At 43.6% G+C, this 23,629-nt stretch overlaps 3 protein-coding genes across 3 annotated transcripts in view; 1 reads left to right on the top strand and 2 right to left on the bottom strand.

The window, feature by feature from the left end:
• Nucleotides 1–2,097: 2,097 nt before the first annotated feature.
• Nucleotides 2,098–11,826, top strand: dytn (dystrotelin). The gene is made up of 18 exons (XM_054623956.1): nucleotides 2,098–2,119; nucleotides 2,575–2,766; nucleotides 3,130–3,220; nucleotides 3,289–3,305; nucleotides 3,853–3,882; nucleotides 4,024–4,098; nucleotides 5,170–5,374; nucleotides 5,686–5,771; nucleotides 6,600–6,679; nucleotides 6,749–6,817; nucleotides 6,893–7,056; nucleotides 7,427–7,538; nucleotides 8,732–8,865; nucleotides 8,937–9,102; nucleotides 9,631–9,683; nucleotides 9,825–9,966; nucleotides 10,942–11,491; nucleotides 11,732–11,826. Exons 1-18 carry the CDS (start codon nucleotides 2,098–2,100, stop codon nucleotides 11,824–11,826), a joined length of 2,283 nt encoding a protein of 760 aa, XP_054479931.1.
• A 9-nt stretch (nucleotides 11,827–11,835) lies between these two features.
• zdbf2 (zinc finger, DBF-type containing 2) lies at nucleotides 11,836–19,015 on the bottom strand. Its single transcript, XM_054623532.1, is given in 13 exon segments — nucleotides 11,836–12,819; nucleotides 12,822–13,236; nucleotides 13,312–13,471; nucleotides 13,651–14,000; nucleotides 14,089–14,214; nucleotides 14,519–14,609; nucleotides 14,612–15,052; nucleotides 15,719–15,876; nucleotides 15,980–16,076; nucleotides 16,817–16,847; nucleotides 16,981–17,021; nucleotides 17,199–17,298; nucleotides 18,960–19,015. Coding segments are annotated over 11 exon segments (2,328 nt in total). The 5' UTR covers nucleotides 17,003–17,021; nucleotides 17,199–17,298; nucleotides 18,960–19,015; the 3' UTR covers nucleotides 11,836–12,382.
• A 2,216-nt stretch (nucleotides 19,016–21,231) lies between these two features.
• The window catches only part of eef1b2 (eukaryotic translation elongation factor 1 beta 2), a 3,231-nt gene continuing 833 nt past the window's right edge, over nucleotides 21,232–23,629 (bottom strand). The window contains exons 2-7 of the mRNA XM_054623527.1: nucleotides 22,688–22,810; nucleotides 22,470–22,602; nucleotides 22,323–22,389; nucleotides 22,015–22,140; nucleotides 21,633–21,700; nucleotides 21,232–21,541 (exon numbers count right to left, since the gene is read on the bottom strand). Coding sequence (XP_054479502.1) covers nucleotides 21,455–21,541; nucleotides 21,633–21,700; nucleotides 22,015–22,140; nucleotides 22,323–22,389; nucleotides 22,470–22,602; nucleotides 22,688–22,810 — 604 coding nt within the window. The 3' untranslated portion in view covers nucleotides 21,232–21,454. The remainder of the gene's footprint in view (nucleotides 21,542–21,632; nucleotides 21,701–22,014; nucleotides 22,141–22,322; nucleotides 22,390–22,469; nucleotides 22,603–22,687; nucleotides 22,811–23,629) is intronic.

Here is a 23,629-nt window from a genome sequence, read left to right as displayed (position 1 = left end):
TACTTATACACATACTAAAACTCATACTTATACTCATACTTATACTTATACTTATACTCATACTCATACTTATACTTATACTCATACACATACTAAAACTCATACTTATACTCATACTTACACTCATACTTATACTTGTACTTGTACTTATACACATACTAAAACTGCTTTTCAACTTCTACTTTTACTAATACTTATACTTGTACTTGTACTTGTACTTATACTCATACTTATACTCATACTTCTACTTTTACTCATACTTGTACTTATACTTATACTTATACAAATACTAAAACTCATACTTATACTCATACTCATACTCATACTTATACTTATACTCATACTTATACTCATACTTGTACTTATACTTATACTTATACTGATACTCATACTTATACTGATACTCATACTTATACTCATACTTGTACTTATACTTATACTTATACTCATACTCATATACTTATACTCATACTTATACTCATACTTTTTTCTTTTTGTAGTTGTTTTTTGTCACTTTGTAGTTGTTTTCTGTCACTTTGTCGTTGTTTTTGTCTCTTTGTAGTGGTTTTTGTCTCTTTGTAGTTTTGTCTGTTTGTAGTGGTTTTTGTCTCTTTGTAGTGGTTTTTGTCTCTTTGTAGTGGTTTTTGTCTGTTTGTAGTGGTTTTTGTCTCTTTGTAGTTGTTTTTTCTGTTTGTAGTTGTTATTTGTCACTTTGTCGTTGTTTTTGTCTGTTTGTAGTTGTTTTTTGTCTGTTTATAGTTGTTTTTGTCTGTTTGTAGTTGTTTTTGTCTCTTTGTAGTTGTTTTTGTCTCTTTGTAGTTGTTTTTGTCGCTTTGTAGTGGTTTTTGTCTCTTTGTAGTTGGTTTTTGTCTGTTGGTAGTTGGTTTTTGTCACTTTGTGTTAATGCACGTCCTCTTGTCGTTCTGTCTTTTAGTCCTCTACTTTGGTCCAAACTGAACAGTCATCATTCATGTTCCCCTGAGGATGACCTGTAATAACTTTATTGATCTCCTGACTCTTCATCCCTCATCATCATCATCACATCACCATCATCATCACCACCACCCCTCAGTGATGATGATGATGATGATGATGATGATGATGATGATGATGATGATGGTGGAGAAGGGCTCTGTGTCGTGTCGTTTATCTCAGTGCAGAAGAAGAAGAGCTGCAGTGTTTTGTCCTGAATCGACCCAAAGACAAAGAAGCTCAGAGACAAACAATGAGCTTCAGTTCAGACAGAGACAAAGAGCAGAGGAGAACAGAGGAGAACAGAGGAGAACAGAGGAGAACAGAGGAGAGCAGAGGAGGAGAGAGACACGAGGACAGAGAGCGAGTTCAGGCTGCAGCACAGCGGCCGCATTCAAACACCGTCATCACACCACCCTCATTAAGGATTCCTTTAAAGCTCCACCAGCTTCCTCTGAAGAAACACCACAAACATAAATAAACCAACATCAGCTGGCTGAGAGCAGAGAGGTTAAGGGTCATCAGTTTAACGTTAGAATGACATTTTAATAGACATTCAATATTTTTGCGACCGATCCATAAAGCCAGATGTTTGACTGCAACAATAGAAAAGATGGATTTATCTTCATAATGTCCAGAGGTCTCTCAGACTGTTGGGCTTGTTGTCAGATCGTTCCTCTATCATACCGCTCTATGTGAGCAACTCCTGGGTGATTTGGTGAAACACATTGTATCCAATCGACTCGTGCAGTCTTTGCTTGTGTGGCCTACTTTCAGGAGACCTAAACAAATACCCTGTTCCTTGATAAAATGAACCTTATCACGATGTCCTTTCACTTTAAACTCTGAGCATTTATCCAATGAATGAATGACTCCTTCTTTTACTGCAGTGACATTGGTGGCACTTTCCTTTTTCCTTTGCTTCAGGTGTGTTTTGTTGGAGGCCTTCAGGTTGAGAGTCCTGAATGTTGCCAAAAAGTGGATCTGAGGCGATTTGAGGTGATTCTGACCTTCTTTTCTATGAAGGCAACCAGCTGTTTAAACAGTGATCTCCAGCCGCTTCGCTCTGCAGATCACAAGCAACATTCCTCCACCTTTCCCTTAACTTATAAGGAAGATTTCCAGATGATGCTCCTCATAACGGAGGGTAGGTCCAGGTCCTGCAATATGCACCATTTGCTCTGTTAGATTAAGAAACAGGGAGAATAATTGTAATGCTTTGAGATCTTCACTTTTAATGAATCTTTTCCGTATACGCAGATGATGTGTTGTATTAATTTCCAAAGTGTTCTGCTAGAAGACTTTTGGCTCTGTGGTATCGCTGCTCTTGAGGATGATGTTGACAACTGCACACCAAGTCTTGCTGCTGCCCCCTGGTGTTTGTTCCAAACAGTGTAAATGCATTTGCATAATGTTTATAATCTAATCGCTCTCAGTCAGAGCTTGGGTTTGAGGTTGCATCAGTCTTTAATGGCATCTCATCCATTTGGGTTTCTGACCTTTGTTTAGGCCTCACAAGCTTCATTGATTTCCAACATGAAGCTTTGCATTTGTTGCTGCCGATTCCGTTTCAAGATCCAGTTGTTCCTTTTGTCTCTTCAGCGTTTCCTCTTGAGCCTCTATTGAATGCTTCGTCTTTAGAGCGGCTCCATCAGAGCGGCTCCATCAGAGCGGCTCCATCAGAGCGGCTCCATCAGAGCGGCCTGGTCGGCCTCGTCTTTACTGATGAGATGATGTTGATGAGATCCATGATAGCTGGTTGTGTCTTCACAGAGGTGACCTTCACACGGACACGTTAGAAGCTCTATCTTCAGGGTTTGTTCATCTTTATGTGGCTGAACACATGGATGACCCACTTCAGACAGACAACTTCTTACCTTCTCAGTGAAATCACACAACATTGACATTTATTCTTCAAAGTACTGACTTTTCCTTGTAAATTCATCTCGGGGTAAAGTTCACAAAAGATTCATGAATTTCATTTGCGTCTTGGTAACACTTGAATTTAGCGAGCTCAGCATTCACTGAATTTACATTTCTATTGATGCCGTTAACTCACGTATGTGTACCAAACACGTTTTGGCTTGTTTACATTTTGAACTAAACTAAAACAACCATCCTCTACTGACAGGTTATGAGCCTGTCTCTTTGTTTCAGTCCATGTGATGAAGCTGCTTTCACAGGACTGGGGTCCGTCAGTGAGTGATGTCATCGCTCTGCCAGCAGCTGATTGGTCCACAGACAGCAGGTGAGCGGCACTGACAGGTGAGAACGAAACCTTCATCTATAATTCATCATCATCACTTTGTCTCTTAGTCTCCGAACGACTGAAGGTGAGTGTGTTTCTATTGAAGTACATCTACTGAATGTGTGTTTCTATTGAAGTACATCTACTGAATGTGTGTTTCTATTGAAGTACATCTACTGAATGTGTGTTTCTATTGAAGTACATCTACTGAATGTGTGTTTCTATTGAAGTACATCTACTGAATGTGTGTTTCTATTGAAGTACATCTACTGAATGTGTGTTTCTATTGAAGTACATCTACTGAATGTGTGTTTCTATTGAAGTACATCTACTGAATGTGTGTTTTTTTGTATTTTATAGTATTTTTGTAGTATTATATCGGTTTCTTTTGTATTCTCTAGTATTTTTGTAGTCTCTAGTATTCTCTAGTATTTTTGTAGTATTATATAGTATGTTTGTAGTATTATATAGTATGTTTGTAGTATTATATAGTTTTCTTTTGTATTTTATAGTATTTTTGTAGTATTCTCCAGTATTCTCTATTATTTTTGTAGTATTCCATAGTACTTTCATTAGTATATAGTGTATCTCATCGTGTTATTGTTCGTCCTGATGTCACTTTGTGTTTCCAGGTGAACTCGTCATGGATCCGAACAGCTTCGGTAAACTCGTCTCTACTGAGTTCTATTGTACAATAATCAGCTGACAAGGATATTAAATACTGCTGAAGTACTTCGTTATGTATTTTACACACATTTTTATTTAAGAGACATATTATTGGATGTTTACGTGTTGTTCATCAGAAGGACTGAATGAAATCCGTCCGTCCGTCTATCGAGTCTCCATGAAGCTTCTGTCTCTGCAGAGACTCAGTCACAGTGAGTACACACTATTATACTACAAAGACTCAGTACACACTATTATACTACAAAGACTCAGTACACACTATTATACTACAAACTCAGTCACAGTGAGTACACACTATTATACTACAAAGACTCAGTACACACTATTATACTACAAAGACTCAGTACACACTATTATACTACAAAGACTCAGTACACACTATTATACTACAAAGACTAGTACACACTATTATACTACAAAGACTCAGTACACACTATTATACTACAAAGACTCAGTACACACTATTATACTACAAAGACTCAGTACACACTATTATACTACAAAGACTAGTACACACTATTATACTACAAAGACTAGTACACACTATTATACTACAAAGACTCAGTACACACTATTATACTACAAAGACTCAGTACACACTATTATACAAAGACTCAGTACACACTATACACACTATTATACTACAAAGACTCAGTACACACACACTATTATACTACAAAGACTCAGTACACACTATTATACTACAAAGACTCAGTACACACTATTATACTACAAAGACTCTAGTACAGTACACTATTATACCAAAGACTCAGTACACACTATTATACTACAAAGACTACAGTCACTACAAAGACTATACTACAAAGACTCAGTACACATTATACTACAAAGACTCAGTACACACTATTATACTACAAAGACTCAGTACACACTATTATACTACAAAGACTCAGTACACACTATTATACTACAAAGACTCAGTCACAGTGAGTACACACTATTATACTACAAAGACTCAGTCACAGTGAGTACACACTATTATACTACAAAGACTCAGTACACACTATTATACTACAAAGACTCAGTACACACTATTATACCACAAAGACTCAGTCACAGTGAGTACACACTATTATACTACAAAGACTTACACACTATTATACTACAAAGACTCAGTACACACTATTATACTACAAAGACTCAGTACACACTATTATACCACAAAGACTCAGTACACACTATTATACTACAAGTATTATGTACGTAACTACATACATGTACTACTGTTTATGTGTTTCCAGTGGATGTGGTGTCTCTTCGACACATCACGGCAGCCCTCCAATCAGTGGGCGGAGCTAAGCTGCAGCAGGAAGTTGTGTTGAACAGACAGGAAGTGACCCGGAGGCTAAACAGGATGTTCCACAGCGTGTCCCAGGAAGTGCCGGGTCATGTGACCGGAGAGGCTCCAGAGGAGATCTGTAGTCTGATGTTCAGGCTCAACGACCGGTCAGACTGGATATTATCATTAATATTCTTATTATTAATAATAATATTTTTATGATTGGTAATACTCTTATTATTATTGGTAATATTATTATTATTATTGGTATTATTGTTATTCTTATCACAGATACACATTGTCCAGTCTCAGTCTGATGTTCAGGCTCAACGACCGGTCAGACTGGATATTATTATTATTATTATTATTATGGTATTATTATATCTATATGCTGTCTCATCTGTGTTTATCTCAATATCTGTATGTAAATATTTATATAAATATATATATATACATATATTTATTGTATCTCTTCCAGAAATCAGTCTGGTTTTATTTCTACTGCTTCTCTTCAAACTTCTCTCATCGCTTTGTCAGCAGAAACTCTGCTGGTTAAATACAGAGGTGAGGACCTGTCTGTCTGCCTGTCTGTCTGCCTGTCTGTCTGTCTGTCTGTCTGTCTGTCTGTCTGTCTGTCTGTCTGTCTGTCTGTCTGTCTGTGTGTCTGTCTGTCTGTCTGTCTGTGTGTCTGTCTGTCTGTCTGTCTGTCTGTCTGTCTGTCTGTCTGTCTGTCTGTCTGTCTGTCTGTCTGTCTGTCTGTCTGTCTGTGTGTCTGTCTGTCTGTCTGTCTGTCTGTCTGTCTGTCTGTCTGTGTGTCTGTCTGTCTGTCTGTGTGTGTCTGTCTGTCTGTCTGTCTGTCTGTGTCTGTCTGTCTGTCTGTCTGTCTGTGTGTCTGTGTGTCTGTCTGTCTGTGTGTCTGTCTGTCTGTCTCTGTCTGTCTGTGTGTCTGTCTGTCTGTCTGTCTGTCTGTCTGTCTGTCTGTCTGTCTGTCTGTCTGTCTGTGTGTCTGTCTGTCTGTCTGTCTGTGTCTGTCTGTCTGTCTGTCTGTCTGTCTGTCTGTCTGTCTGTCTGTCTGTCTGTCTGTGTGTGTGTCTGTCTGTGTGTCTGTCTGTCTGTCTGTCTGTCTGTCTGTGTGTCTGTCTGTGTGTCTGTCTGTCTGTGTGTGTGTCTGTCTGTCTGTCTGTGTGTGTGTCTGTCTGTCTGTCTGTCTGTCTGTCTGTCTGTGTGTCTGTCTGTCTGTCTGTGTGTGTGTCTGTCTGTCTGTCTGTCTGTCTGTCTGTGTGTCTGTGTGTCTGTCTGTCTGTCTGTCTGTCTGTGTGTCTGTCTGTCTGTGTGTCTGTTTTCCATTTCAGAACAATGCTTCCTTCAGAATAAAAGTCTCATGTTCTGCAGCGCTGGTGAGTGTTGCAGAGAACTGTTCAGGATCAGTCAGCCGGTCTGGACTCAGGTCTTTGCTGCAGGACCTCAGCCAGGTAAAACCTCTTCATCTCCCAGCATGCCTCTCTCTCCTCCCTCCCTCTCACACCTGTGTGTGTGTTCAGGTTCCTGCGGCGGTGCAGGAGGAGGTGTTCTGCGGCGTGGAGGCGGCAGTGAGCTCGTGTTTTAACGGGGTGAGAACACAAAACAAGAGACAGCAGGTGATTGGTGGGTGTCATGGCGACGCATTAACCTGTGTGCGCTTACAGGTGTTCACCCCGACGGCAAGTGAACAACACGTGTTGTCATGGCTGCAGAGCGAGCCCCACCTGTTGCTATGGTTACCCACTCTGTATCGCCTGTCTGTCAGTCAGAACGTCAGTCACACCGTCCGCTGCCACACCTGTAAGACCCTCCCCATCACCGGGCTCAGGTGAGCCTGCACCGTCCAATCAGAACGCTTCTTTCAAAGATAACTAAAAACCATCTTCAAAAAATAATAACAAAGTTAAAACTGTGATGGATTATGTCAGGTGTGTTTATGTGTGTGTGTTCAGGTATCGCTGTATGTCAGGTGTGTTTATGTGTGTGTGTTCAGGTATCGCTGTATGTCAGGTGTGTTTATGTGTGTGTGTTCAGGTATCGCTGTATGTCAGGTGTGTTTATGTGTGTGTGTTCAGGTATCGCTGTATGTCAGGTGTGTTTATGTGTGTGTGTTCAGGTATCGCTGTATGTCAGGTGTGTTTATGTGTGTGTGTTCAGGTATCGCTGTATGTCAGGTGTGTTTATGTGTGTGTGTTCAGGTATCGCTGTATGAAGTGTGTGAACGTCCACCTGTGTCAGAGCTGCTTCCTGACAGACAGACAGACCAGGAAACACAAACCTCACCATCCAGTGCTCGAGTTCTGCACACAGGTAACGACACACAGGTCACGACACACAGGTAACGACACACAGGTAACGACACACAGGTAACGACACACAGGTCACGACACACAGGTAACGACACACAGGTCACGGTACACACAGGTAACACACACAGGTCACACACAGGTAACGACACACAGGTCACGACACACAGGTCACGACACACAGGTAACGACACACAGGTCACGACACACAGGTAACGACACACAGGTCACGACACACAGGTAACACACAGGTAACACACACAGGTCACGACACACAGGTACACACACAGGTCACGACACACAGGTAACAACACACAGGTAACAACAGTCACACAGGTACACACACAGTAACAACACACAGGTCACGACACACAGGTAACAACAGACGGACACACAGGTACAGACACACAGATAACAACACACAGGTCACAACACACACAGGTAACAACAGACGGACACACAGGTACAGACACACAGATAACAACACACAGGTCACGACACACAGGTAACTACACACAGGTAACAACAGACACACAGGTACAGACACACAGGTAACAACACACAGGTAACGACACACAGGTAACAACAGACGGACACACAGGTACAGACACACAGATAACAACACACAGGTCACGATACACAGGTAACAGACGGACACACAGGTCACGACACACAGGTAACAACACACAGGTAACGACACACAGGTAACGACACACAGGTCACGACACACAGGTAACAACACACAGGTAACTACACACAGGTCACGACAGGTAACACACACAGGTAACGACACACAGGTCACACACACAGGTAACACACACACAGGTAACAACACACAGGTAACGACACACAGGTAACGACACACAGGTAACAACACACAGGTAACTACACACAGGTACACACACACAGGTACAGACACACAGATAACAACACACAGGTAACGACACACAGGTAACGACACACAGGTAACAACACAGGTCACGACACACAGGTCAACAGACGGACACACAGGTCACGACACACAGGTAACTACACACAGGTAACAACACACAGGTAACGACACACAGGTAACGACACACAGGTACAGACACACAGGTACAGACGGACACACAGGTAGAGACAGACAGGTACACAGAGACACAGACAGACAGACAGGTACACAGAGATGAGGTTTTTAATCTTCAGTCTGTCTGTTAGCCCACCTGGAGGGAGTCTCTGTCCTCGTTAGTGCGCAGCGCTCGTCAGGCCTTGTTGCCACGGCGTTACACTCGGAGAGAGGACAACAGTAGGAGGGTCCTGATGTGGGCGGAGCCAGGGGAGACTCAGGACAGGTGAGACAGGTGTGAGCTCAAACTTCTGCATTTTTTTAAGACTAGTTTTTAATAAGCTTTTTGTTTCTCAGTGCCCCACCTCCCTGCAATGCCTCAACACGATTGGCTGCCTCAACTGTCAGTCACAGTTCCTCCTCTGACAAAGATGGAGCCAACGATGCATCGGGTCAACCTCCTCCTTCCTCCTCCTCCTCGTCTTCATCAAAGGCTCTGCACACTGACGAAGAAACTCAACAGGTGATCTCTGATGACCTCACTGTGGGCTGCTGCTGATTAGATGATATCCATGTTTTATGATGTCGATGGGTTTATAATAACAATAATGATAATAATAATACTAATAATATTTCAAAAATAATAATAACAATAATAATACAAATAATAACAATAACAATAATAATACAAATAATAACAATAATAATACTAATAATGATAGCAATAATAATAACAATAATAATACAAATAATAACAATAATGCAAATAATAACAATAATAATACAAATAATAACAATAATGCAAATATAATAACAATCATACAAATAATAACAATAATAATAACAACAATAATACAAATCATAATAATAACAATAACAATACAAATCATAACAATAACACAAATAATAACAATAATACAAATAATAACAATACAAATAATAACAATAGCAAGAACAATAATAATACAAATAATAACAATAATAATAATAATACAAATAATAACAATACAAATAATATCAATAATAACAATGTGTTGTTATTATTGATCAGCTGAAGACGTCCGTTCTGCTGACAGAGGTCAGAAACTTGCAGAGAGACAAATGGTGAGTAACCAGGGAGAGACCACCTCCTCCTCTTCCTCCTCTTCTTCTTCTTCTTCTTCCTCCTCCTCTTCTTCTTCTTCTTCTTCCTCCTCCTCCTTGTTGTTGTTGTTGTTCTTCTTCTTCCTCTGTGTTTGTCTTCAGGCTGATGGAACAGGAGCTGCAGGTGTGGAGGCTCACTGTCCAATCAGAGCAGGGCATCCTTGAGGACAGGTGCTCTGAGATGGAGGTTACCATGGAAACGCTGAGAGAACACAACCTCCGTCTGCAGCGCTCACTCACACAGGTGATCAACCACAGGAAGATATACACAGGTAACAACCACAGGAAGATACACCAGGATAACAAACAACAGGAAGATACACACAGGTAACAACCACAGGAAGATACACACAGGTAACAACCACAGGAAGATACACACAGGTAACAACCACAGGAAGATACACACAGGTAACAACCACAGGAAGATATACACAGGTAACAACCACAGGAAGATACACACAGGTAACAACCACAGGAAGATACACACAGGTAACAACCACAGGAAGATACACACAGGTAACAACCACAGGAAGATACACACAGGTGATCAACCACAGGAAGATACACACAGGTAACAACCACAGGAAGATATACACAGGTAACAACCACAGGAAGATACACACAGGTAACAACCACAGGAAGATATACACAGGTAACAACCACAGGAAGATACACACAGGTAACAACCACAGGAAGATATACACAGGTAATCAACCACAGGTATATCAACCAAGATACAGGAAGATATACACAGGTGATCAACCACAGGAAGATATACACAGGTGATCAACCACAGGAAGATATACACAGGTGATCAACCACAGGAAGATACACACAGGTAACAACCACAGGAAGATATACACAGGTAACAACCACAGGAAGATACACACAGGTAACAACCACAGGAAGATACACACAGGTGATCAAACACAGGTAGACACAAACACAGGTCAACAAACACAGGTGAATACGCACAGGTAAACAAACACAGGTAAACACACCAAGGTAGATACACACACAAGTAAACAAACACAGGTAAACACACCAAGGTAGATACACACACAGGTAAACAAACAGGTAAACACACCAAGGTAGAAACACACCAAGGTAGACACACACAAGTAAACAAACACAGGTAAACACACACAGGTAAACACCGTCCATCAGTCGTTTTTACCAAATAATTATTTCTACCAGATGTTCCTCTTTCTTTCTTCAGGCTCTGAACAAGATGGAGGTTCAACAACATGCCAACAATATGCCACAAAACGTAGACACAGAGGACAGTGAGGACAAGGACGACATGGAGGACACTGAAGATAGTGAGGACACAGCGGACAAGCAGGAGACAGAGGACACGGAGGACACTGAAGATAGGGAGGACACAGAGGACAAGGAGGACACTGAGGAAAGGGATGACACAGAGGACATGGAGGACACTGAAGATGGGGAGGACACAGAGGAAAGGGACGACAAGAAGGAGGACGAGTGGAGCGAGGAAGAACTACAAACTCTATCTCCCACAATGCACCAGGACACACCTCTGTCACATGACATCCACTATGAAGAGGATACTGCAGGTGACTGGCTGCTCTTTCATCCAATGGGACAACAGAATGGATCAGAGCCGTCCGGGCCACAGGAAGAGGACACCTGTCCGTCTGAAGAAGAGGATTGTGGGACATGTAGTCCAGAGGAGATGCTGCAGGAGAATGTAGAGAGACTGAAGGCAGTGATGGAGACAGACAGGTGGAGAGAAAGACAGACAGGTGAGTCTGTGATGGTAAAACATTTATAAATGATGGTTTATTGTTATTAAAAGAAATAAAATAAATCTAATAACAAGATCAAATAAATAATTTAAATGTTAAATTTAAATATTAACCACAGAAAAAAGTTACATCACTTAATAATAAAACAAATGAGGAACTCTCATTCACTGATGTTGAACTGAATATTCAGTTTTATTAAAATATTGAATATTGATGTTTTTAATGTCCTGTCTCCAGGTGAGAGGAAGAGGGCGGAGCTTCTGCAGGCTGCAGACCAGGTGGGAGACTCCATACGCCACCTGGTGGACGCTGTGAGAACTGACACACACTGAAGACTCGTGTTCAGGTTATAAAAGTTGTTTATTCAACACTAACTTATTGATATTTAAATAAACACCAGAGTGTAAAGGTATAAAAAAATCAAACAACAGTACCTGAAGAAGAGGCAGGTCCCACCTGACCAGGTGTGTTTAGAGTTACAGAAACGTATAGCTGCCGACATTATAATAAAATAAGTTCATCAACTTCCAGTTTCTTTTTCTATTTGTGTGCAAATTTAAATTCTCATGATTTATTTCACTTTAATATTTAATTAAATAAAAAAATATAAATCAAAAGTAACGTAAAATTACATTTTTACGTCATTACAACAAGTGGACCTGATCATGAACAGGTGTCCCGTTACATGAACAGGTGTCCCGTTACATGAACAGGTGTCCTAATCATGAACAGGTGCTTCATGAACAGGTGTCCCGTTACATGAACAGGTGTCCCGTTACATGAACAGGTGTCCTAATCATGAACAGGTGCTTCATGAACAGGTGTCCCGTTACATGAACAGGTGTCCTGCTCCTGAACAGGTGCTACATGAACAGGATACCTGTCCTGCTACCTCCGCCCCCTCTCGTAGCCCTGCCCCCTGCGGCCCCTCCCCCGGCGGGGTGACGGAGGGTGATAGGGGACTTTACCGCCGGGTCCTGCCCGACGTAGGCCTTCCCTCCTGGGCTGTGGGAGGGTGGATTGAGCCCTGGTTCGTATCTTGGAGGGGGGGGGATCTGTCCTGTCCCTCCTCCCCCCCCTCCCCCGCTCTGACCTGATGTGAGGGGGAGGGGCTTGAGATGTCTTGCTCCGCCTCCTGACTGTGTCTTGTTCGTCAGTCTTTGCTGAGTCCCTACTGAGTGTGCTCACATTGAAACTTTTGGCATGTCTGAAGGGCGTGCCTGATGACCTCTGACCTTTGACCCTGGAGGACCCTGCGGCCTCCTCCCCTGGCGGTCTGTCTGCGTTCAGGTCCAGACTCAGACTTCTGAACAGCTGACGGACGCACGGCGGGGGGGGCTGGAGGGGGCGAAGCCTTTAGGGGCTTTCTTCAGGATGCGGTTGCTGCTGGGGTCGTAGAACCTGACAGGAAGTTGTTTGTATTTGACTTTTAACCCCTGAGGGTCCAACGGACGCCTCTTCTTCCTACAGCGTTTGAGGGCGGAGCCTTGCGCAGGTGTGTAGGTGTGGGCGGAGCCTGAGGGGGAGCAGAGCAGGTAGACCAGGGAGGTGCGAGGCTGCAGAGGTGTGACGATATTTGAATACGACGGAGGGAGGCAGCACCACGTCTGCACTTCAGGAGTCCTCTCTGCTGCATCCTGATTGGCTGTAGGGACACTAGTGGGCGGGGCCTCCGAGGCTGGTTCACGGACGGCTGGGACGACCAATCGGATCGTCTGAGTGCTGTGACTGACTTTGACGACCTGAAGGAACAAACACTGGTGATGGAGACACCAACTTCCAATAAAAACTGACAGAGAACTGTACGTCGTTCTTACCTGACACCTGGAAGCCACTCTGAAGGCCCGCCTCTTTGTCCTCCTCCTCCTAACGTACGATGAGTCATTGTCATCACAGTCCAACAACGGCAGGATGCCATTGGCTGGCTCCTCCTCCTTTTTCTCACCACGCCCTTTGTTTTGGCTCCTCCTACCGTACCTGACAGCGAGGAAAAAGAAACATTTGGTTATGTATGTTACATTATATCAGTACAGGTGAGTCCTATTGTATACAGTACAGGTGAGTCTTTAAGTCTACACATCAGTACAGGTGAGTCACATTGTATACAGTACAGATGAGTCTATTAGTATATCAGTACAGGTGAGACAATACATTACCTGGCCAGAGACTCGGTGTCGAAGTAGCAGATGAATCTCCCCCGTCTGAACTGTCGGACCAGTTTTTCCACCTTCCCCTCGTCCTCCTGTTCAATCTGGGTCCAGGTCTTCCCCCTGAAGGATTCTGGGATATGTTCCGGAGCCGGCAACACCTCCTCTATCGGCAAACTCCAGAAGCCCTCGTTCTGCCTGGCCCCGCCCCCTGTTCGCTGCTCACTGTGGAGGGCGGAGTGTAGCTGGTACGAGTACACCTGGTCCTCCAGGTCCACTTGAACATCCATTAGACAGCTGAGGTCCTGCCCCCCCCCTTGGCTCACCTGGAGAGGTGTCCCCTCGAGTGTTTGTGCTCTCTGTAAAACCAGAACCAACAGAAAACCATGTAATCTGTCACACCGGAGCCCCACCTACTAGAACCGCCTCCAGCTGGAGAACAGGTACCTGTACAGGTGAGTCCCAGTCGTCACTCTGTGTTTCCATGGAGACGGGAAGGCTGAAGTGGAAGCTCTCTGTCTCCTCCTGCTGGTAGGGAGTGGAAGTCACACCATGACAACACACCTGGATCACCTGATGTTCAACAGAAACATATTGATTATCTGGAGATGAACATCTGAAGACGAACATCTGAAGACGAACATCGGGAGACGAACATCTGGAGACGAACATCTGAAGATGAACATCTGGAGACGAACATCTGGAGAAGATGAACATCTGAACATCTGGAGATGAACATCTGGAGACGAACATCTGGAGACGAACATCTGAAGATGAACATCTGAAGACGAACATCTGGAGACGAACATCTGAAGACGAACATCTGGAGACGAACATCTGGAGATGAACATCTGGAGACGAACATCTGGAGACGAACCTCCTCGATGGTCCGGTCCAGAGAGTCGCAGTGGTCCGAGGAGAACGCCTCCTCTTTATGAGCCTCCCTCCTCTCCCTCTGCCAACTCAGCCAGGGCCTCGGCTCTGTGGGGGGCCGGGGAGCAGGGTCTGGACAGGGACCAGGGTCTGGACTCCTGTGGGGCAGTGATGAGGTCGAGGAGGTGCTGGTTTTCCTCCTGTTGGTCTTCCTGTGAGCCTTCCTGTGGACAGGGGCGGGGCCTGCTGGTGTGGGGGCGGGGCTTGTGCCTGTGATGACCGTGTGTTCCCTGTGCCGATGTTCCCTCGTTCTTCCTGCTCTCTGATAGGCTCAGACAGCCTCTCGTGACTCCCCAACCCAGTGAATCCCTCTCCTGATTGGCGGTGCGTGCGGTCCTCTTGCTTCTGATTGGCCGGCTGGCAGGAGCCCTTGTCAGAGCTGGACAGGTGTTTACGAGTGGCCAGCGACCGCCAGTCGTCAAGTTCCGCCCTTGGCAACAGAGGGGCGGAGACTGACGGGAGGTCAGCGTGAGACGGCCTGACGGAGACACAAACATAAATACGGTATCAAACGCACCTTATGATAAAAATGTATCTTACCTGAAGTCGTTATAGCGGTTCAGGTGTGTTTGTTTTAGTTACCTGGGGTCGTTATAGCGGTTCAGGTGTGTTTGTTTTAGTTACCTGGGGTCGTTATAGCGGTTCAGGTGTGTTTGTTTTAGTTACCTTTAGTTACCTGGGGTTCAGGTTGTTTGTTTTAGTTACTTGGGGTCGGTTCAGGTGTGTTTGTTTTAGTTACCTGGGGTCGTTGTAGCGGTTCAGGTGTGTTTGTTTTAGTTACCTGGGGTCGTTATAGCGGTTCAGGTGTGTTTGTTTTAGTTACTTGGGGTCGTTATAGCGGTTCAGGTGTGTTTGTTTTAGTTACTTGGTTCAGGTGTGTTTGTTTTAGTTACCTGGGGTTGTTGTAGCGGTTCAGGTGTGTTTGTTTTAGTTACCTGGGGTCGTTATAGCGGTTCAGGTGTGTTTGTTTTAGTTACCTGGGGTCGTTGTAGCGGTTCAGGTGTGTTTGTTTTAGTTACCTGGGGTCGTTATAGCAGTGCGGGTGTGTTTGTTTTAGTCACCTGGTGCCTTGTAGCGGTGCTGGTATGTTTGTTTTAATTACCTGGGGTCGTTATAGCGGTTCAGGGGTGTTTGTTTTAGCTACCTGGGGTCATTATAGCGGTGCGGGTGGTACTTCAGGACGTCCTGTAGGAAGCGCTCCAGCAGAGTCAGTTTGGTTCCTCTGCTGCTGGAGGAGGAGACAGTGCTGGAGCCTCGGGAGGACGCCCGAACAGAATCCAGGTGTCTGAGACTCGACAGGTGCTGAGAGAAGAAGGTATGATGTCATTAATTCTGATTGGACAGCTCAGGTCATGTGACTGCAGCACAGATTCAGGTGAATACATGAAGCCTTTATGAGGTGCACCTGGTCCAGGTTGCTGTAGAGGACTCTGCAGTAACCACAGTAACCCTGTCTGCTGGGCTGACACCTGGACGGACCTGGCTGAGACTCTGCCCATATCCTGTCAGACAGAGAGAGGGGTAAAAACCTTAAACATCAAACAGAGTTCAGTATCACAAGTACTTCTTTATATACTACTACTTCATTTCAACCCTTAAAATGTAGTTGTACTCTTTAAAAGAAGTGAGGATGATGAGTGGAGGATGATGAGTGTTCCCTCCAGACCAGCAGGGGGCAGTGACACAGGTGCCCCGCTGGTCTTTACTGTAATATAACACACCTGGGAACTCAACAGCTTCCACAAACTGAAGAGAAACCATCAACCATCATCACAGACTCACCTGTCTACAGACTCACCTGTCTACAGAGATCACCTGTCTCAGGTTGGTGTTTGAAACTTTTTTTATTTAGTAAAAGTTGTATAAATGTTGTTATCAACATGTAGATAAAAATATAACAGAGGAGTTTAATGATTCTTTTAAATTCAGAATAAACTGAACAGAGTTTGGTTGCTGAAGGAATCTGGATTCAGGACGTGTGATGGTTTTAGCTGCGTTCCAGATCTCATTCTTTTTCTTTGTAATTTGAGTTCAAACTGCAGCAGCTCTTATAAGGTAAGAACTTCTACATGCAGAATGAATTCACATGGACATTTAACTGAGACCCTCATATATCTGAGGTGCAAAGGATTGTGGGTCAGAATGTAGTTGGACATCCTGGTATTTTACTTGGTTTTGGGACATTAAAACATTCTAAAACATTTTCTGATCGATAACGAGATTAATCAACAGGTGGACTCACCTGCTGGTGGACGCCACCTTCCTCTGGTCACCTGACACACACACACACACACACACACACACACACACACACACACACACACACACACACACACACACACACAGTATAGTGTCATGGATTAAATATAAAACATAATAACTCGACAGTGTGTTTGATTTGTTTACCTTCATCACAGGAGTCTGACATCCTGCTGCTGACTGGAAATCTGAAACACATTTATATGAATTAATATATAATTCGATATGAATTATTATAAGTTAATAGCATCATTAGTTTTTGCATCACTTTAAATATTCACATCAGCATTAATTACATGTTTGTTTAGGTTCTTTAACATTAATTATGTAAATGATATGTAAATGATATGTTAATGACGTCTCACCTGGAGGCAGTGCAGTCAGTGAGTCGTCCATCCAATGAGAGCGCTCCATGCTGTAACCACGGCTAACCAGGTGAGAGATTCAGGTGGAGAGTCCATGAGCCTGAAGACAGGATCAATATATTAATTATTATTATTAATATACTAATAATTATCATTATTAGTATATTAATAATAATTTTTATAACGTTTCCAAGTCACCTTCAACTAAATTCATGAGTGAAACAATTATTATTATTACTCGTAAATACCAAATTTTATTCTATTAAACACAATCAATTATAATTAATTAATTAAATAATTAAATAAATAAGATAAGATAATCCTTTATCTTATCTTATTTAAATGGAGGCGACAAAGCTGAAAGATAAATAATTATAATAATAAGTATCTTGTATAGTAGATTATTGTTTATGTATTAAAGTCTTTCTTATCATAGAATATTCAGATTAAACGATGTATTGATTATGGACTGTTTATATTCTATATTCTGTATTACTAATGTGATCAATCACCTGTTCTGTATTGATTACTAATATGATCAATCACCTGTTCTGTATTGATTACTAATATGATCAATCACCTGTTCTGTATTGATTACTAATATGATCAATCACCTGTTCTGTATTGATTACTAATATGATCAATCACCTGTTCTGTATTGATTACTAATATGATCAATCACCTGTTCTGTATTGATTACTAATATGATCAATCACCTGTTCTGTATTGATTACTAATATGATCAATGTTCTGTATTGATTACTAATATGATCAATCATCTGTTCTGTATTGATTATTAATATGATCAATCATCTGTTCTGTATTGATTACTAATATGATCAATCACCTGTTCTGTATTGATTATTAATATGATCAATCATCTGTTCTGTATTGATTACTAATATGATCAATCACCTGTTCTGTATTGATTACTAATATGATCAATCACCTGTTCTGTATTGATTATTAATATGATCAATCATCTGTTCTGTATTGATTATTAATATGATCAATCATCTGTTCTGTATTGATTACTAATATGATCAATCACCTGTTCTGTATTGATTACTAATATGATCAATGTTCTGTATTGATTACTAATATGATCAATCACCTGTTCTGTATTGATTATTAATATGATCAATCACCTGTTCTGTATTGATTATTAATATGATCAATCATCTGTTCTGTATTGATTATTAATATGATCAATCACCTGTTCTGTATTGATTACTAATATGATCAATCACCTGTTCTGTATTGATTACTAATATGATCAATGTTCTGTATTGATTACTAATAAGCCCTCGTCAGCCAATCAGAGCACAGCTCCGCTCTGATTGGCTGACAGCGTGGAGCTCTCTGTCTGCAGCTCCGGTCCGTTAACCCGGTAACCATGGTGACGTGTCTGCCGTTAACGGCTGATGATAGCGTTAGCAGGCAGCTAGCGTTAGCCGTTAGCAGGCAGCTAGCTAGTGTTAGCCGTTAGCTAGCGTTAGCCGTTAGCAGGCAGCTAGCTAGTGTTAGCCGTTAGCAGGCAGCTAGCCAGCGTTAGCCGTTAGCAGGCGTTAGCGTTAACCGTTAGCAGGCAGCTAGCCAGCGTTAGCCCGCTGCTACAGAAGCTTATTGATCGGCAGCATGCCGCAGATATCGATCAGTAGATAACCGGTCGGGTCCGGCTGGAGGTTTGTTTACCTTCAGCTGGAGGTTTGTTTACCTTCAGCTGGAGGTTTGTTTACCTTCAGCTGGAGGTTTGTTTACCTTCACACAGTAAAGAGTTCTTCCGCCGAGCGCTGCTCCGCTTGTTTAGTTTCCGGTCTGATTCTTCTTCTGCGAGGTTTCAGGCAGACGAGCGGCGCTGCCGCCACAGGCCACCCGGAGTACTGCACCCAGACTCTCTACAGGAGTACTGCACCCTCTCTACAGGAGTACTGCACCCAGACTCTCTACAGGAGTACTGCACCCTCTCTGCACCCAGGAGTACTGCACCCAGACTCTCTACAGGAGTACTGCACCCAGACTCTCTACTGGAGTACTGCACCCAGACTCTCTACTGGAGTACTGCACCCAGACTCTCTACAGGAGTACTGCACCCTCTCTACAGGAGTACTGCACCCAGACTCTCTACAGGAGTACTGCACCCTCTCTACAGGAGTACTGCACCCAGACTCTCTACAGGAGTACTGCACCCAGACTCTCTACTGGAGTACTGCACCCTCTCTACTGGAGTACTGCACCCAGACTCTCTAGTACTGCACCCAGACTCTCTACAGGAGTACTGCACCCAGACTCTCTACTGGAGTAGTACTGCTGCACCCAGACTCTCTACAGGAGTACTGCACCCAGACTCTCTACAGGAGTACTGCACCCAGACTCTCTACTGGAGTACTGCACCCAGACTCTCTACTGGAGTACTGCACCCAGACTCTCTACAGGAGTACTGCACCCAGACTCTCTACAGGAGTACTGCACCCAGCACCCAGGAGTACTCTCTACTGGAGTACTGCACCCAGACTGCACCCAGGAGTACTGCACCCAGACTCTCTACTGGAGTACTGCACCCAGACTCTCTACTGGAGTACTGCACCCAGACTCTCTACTGGAGTACTGCACCCTCTCTACAGGAGTACTGCACCCAGACTCTCTACTGGAGTACTGCACCCAGACTCTCTACAGGAGTACTGCACCCAGACTCTCTAGTACTGCACCCAGACTCTCTACAGGAGTACTGCACCCAGACTCTCTACTGGAGTACTGCACCCAGACTCTCTACAGGAGTACTGCACCCAGACTCTCTCTACAGGAGTACTGCACCCAGACTCTCTACAGGAGTACTGCACCCACTCTACTGGAGTACTGCACCCTCTCTACTGGAGTACTGCACCCAGACTCTCTACTGGAGTACTGCACCCAGACTCTCTACAGGAGTACTGCACCCAGACTCTCTACTGGAGTACTGCACCCAGACTCTCTACTGGAGTACTGCACCCAGACTCTCTACAGGAGTACTGGAGTACTGCACCCAGACTCTCTACTGGAGTACTGCACCCAGACTCTCTACAGGAGTACTGCACCCAGACTCTCTACTGGAGTACTGCACCCAGACTCTCTACAGGAGTACTGCACCCAGACTCTCTACAGGAGTACTGCACCCAGACTCTCTACAGGAGTACTGCACCCAGACTCTCTGGGAGTACTGCACCCAGACTCTCTACAGGAGTACTGCACCCAGACTCTCTACCCAGGGAGTACTGCACCCAGACTCTCTACAGGAGTACTGCACCCAGACTCTCTACAGGAGTACTGCACCCAGACTCTCTACAGGAGTACTGCACCCAGACTCTCTACTGCACCCTCTCTACACTGCACCCAGACTCTCTACAGGAGTACTGCACCCAGACTCTCTACTGCACCCAGACTCTCTACTGGAGTACTGCACCCAGACTCTCTACTGGAGTACTGCACCCAGACTCTCTACTGGAGTACTGCACCCAGACTCTCTACTGGAGTACTGCACCCAGACTCTCTACTGGAGTACTGCACCCAGACTCTCTACTGGAGTACTGCACCCTCTCTACTGGAGTACTGCACCCAGACTCTCTACTGGACCCAGACTCTCTACAGGAGTACTGCACCCAGACTCTCTACAGGAGTACTGCACCCAGACTCTCTACTGGAGTACTGCACCCAGACTCTCTACTGGAGTACTGCACCCAGACTCTCTACTGGAGTACTGCACCCAGACTCTCTACAGGAGTACTGCACCCAGACTCTCTACTGGAGTACTGCACCCAGACTCTCTACAGGAGTACTGCACCCAGACTCTCTACTGGAGTACTGCACCCAGACTCTCTACAGGAGTACTGCACCCAGACTCTCTACAGGAGTACTGCACCCAGACTCTCTACTGGAGTACTGCACCCAGACTCTCTACTGGAGTACTGCACCCTCTCTACTGGAGTACTGCACCCAGACTCACTCCTCTAATCACATTGTTTGATCCCCAGCGACAAATAAAAATCGACTCCTAAAATAATTTTTAATCAATACTTTATTTACACTTCATTGTGTCAGTAAATGTTACCTCATAACTGCTAATGTAAACTCAAAGTTGATAATTTGTAAAATGAAACAAGCTCTCAAACAAATAGAAGGCATTTACTTCCTTTAATGTAACAGATTAAGCTCCTCCCACTTCATTTAAAACACGAGTCCGTTTTGTGTTGAAGTGCTTTTTATTAACGTGATGTTTGTTTTCAGATCTTGTTGAAAGCAGCGACGTCCATCGACTGAACAAAGTCCTCAAAGGCTGAGATGTGTTCCTCCAGGAGGTCTGTGCCCACCTGAGACAGGTAAACACAGGTTAACACACAGACCGGGGGTAAACACAGGTTAACACACAGACCGGGGGTAAACACAGGTGAAGTGTCTCACCTTGTCGTCTTCGACCACACAGCCGATCTGCAGCTTCTTGATTCCGTAACCGACGGGCACCAGTTTGGCTGCAGGACAGGAGAATTATTGATCATTAGTGATCAGTGGGGCAGTAATCAATAACTCGATTAACAGAGTTTGTTTCTCTGCAGCGTTTTCAGATCATAATGTGACATCACTTGTTCAGTCGAAAGATGGTGTGATTGATCATCATCAAGTCTGCAGAGACTCATCGGTTTCTGATCGATCAATTACTGATCCATTAAAGATTTTACTGATTAAATAACACTAAAACTGAAGTCTGACTCTGGAGCTACTTGCACATGTAGTACTAGTGTAGTATTATGTGTAGTATTAGTGTGGTACTATGTAGTATTCTTACACTGTCCCCAGACCAGCCCGTCCATCTGAATACTGCGAACACACTCCTCCAGCTTGGACATGTCCGTCTCGTCGTCCCAAGGCTTTACGTCCAATAGGATTGATGATTTGGCGATGAGGGTGGGCTCTGAGGAGGAGGAAGGGGAGGGGTCAGTTACCATGGAAACAAGTCCGAGTTTACAGTCACAGTAACCCAGAGACTCTCAGGTAAACAAAAGGTGTCCATCAGGTAGTCAGCCGAAAGATGGTGATGTTTGATCATCATAAAGAGTCGTACGGTCAGAAGAGGTGATCAATACTGTGACCTACTCTTTGACTTCTTGGCGGCGTATTCTGCCAGACGCTGCTCCTTCAGCCTGGCTGCCTCTGCGTCTTCCTGCAGGACGAAACACAGGGAACGTTTAAAGCGTGACGCTAGATTGATGGAGGTCATCGATGACATCACTGTGAGGTCACCTCATCGTCGGAGCCGAACAGGTCGACGTCATCATCGTCGTCTTCATCATCGTCCTTGGCAGCGGAGCCAGAGGTGGTGTCAGCCACACCTGCAGGGCCGTACTGACCCAGAGGCTTCTTCACACCTGGGAGACTGACAAGAGGGGGCGGAGTCACTGATGATGTCACACACACACACACACACACCTGTGAACCCTCGATAACATCACGGTCCTCACCTGCTCCTCTGGTTCTGGTAGGACTTGATGTGGTTGTACCAGCGGAGGGCGTGGCACAGGTCAGCGGTGGGCGGCGCCGAGATCGCCTCGAAGACGGCCACGTCGGCCTGAGACGGGACGTACCTGAGGACGGGACAGGAAGTGTTACAGACCCACCTGGATACGAGGTTGATTACCATGTTTTCAATAGTGATCGTTTCTACGGGAGCCCAGAGAGGACAAACCAAACTCTAGTCTCATGTTGTCTGTCCCTTAAAAGGCCACCATAGTTCTGAACTGCGGTGTTACACCAAATCCTCCACCGTCCCTTTAAACGATGGTCCACAGGAGGACACACCTGGTCAGCTTCATTTATGTTTTATCATCCGAGGTCTTTTAAAGGAGGTGTTGGATGCTCATGTTAGCATGTCCGTAGTTCACCTGAGGACAGACGTCTCAGGGGTCATGTGACCTTCTAGTGTTTGATGAGCTCGTGTTAGCATGTCTCTACCTGATGAATCAGTACGGGTCATTAAATATAAATATCAGCTATATATAAAAATATGAATTAAATATTAGTTATATAAAAATATAAATTAAATATAAATACCAGTCATATATATTAAATATAAATATCAGTTAATTATAATATATATAAATATAAATATAAATATCAGTTATATATATTAAATAAATCAGTTATATATATATATTAAATATAAATATCAGTTATATATATTAAATATAAATATCAGTTATATATATATAAATATAAATATCAGTTATATATATTAAATATAAATATCAGTTATATATATATATAAATATAAATATCAGTTATATATATATATAAATATAAATACCAGTTATATATATAAATATATATATATATAAAATATAAATATCAGTTATATATATTAAATATAAATATCAGTTATATATAAATTAAATATAAATATCAGT

The sequence above is a fragment of the Anoplopoma fimbria genome, chromosome 22, assembly GCF_027596085.1.
Source record: "Anoplopoma fimbria isolate UVic2021 breed Golden Eagle Sablefish chromosome 22, Afim_UVic_2022, whole genome shotgun sequence".
Lineage (NCBI taxonomy): Eukaryota > Metazoa > Chordata > Actinopteri > Perciformes > Anoplopomatidae > Anoplopoma > Anoplopoma fimbria.
Note: the sequence above shows the minus strand (reverse complement) of the source record. Positions and strands in the feature narration are given on the sequence as shown.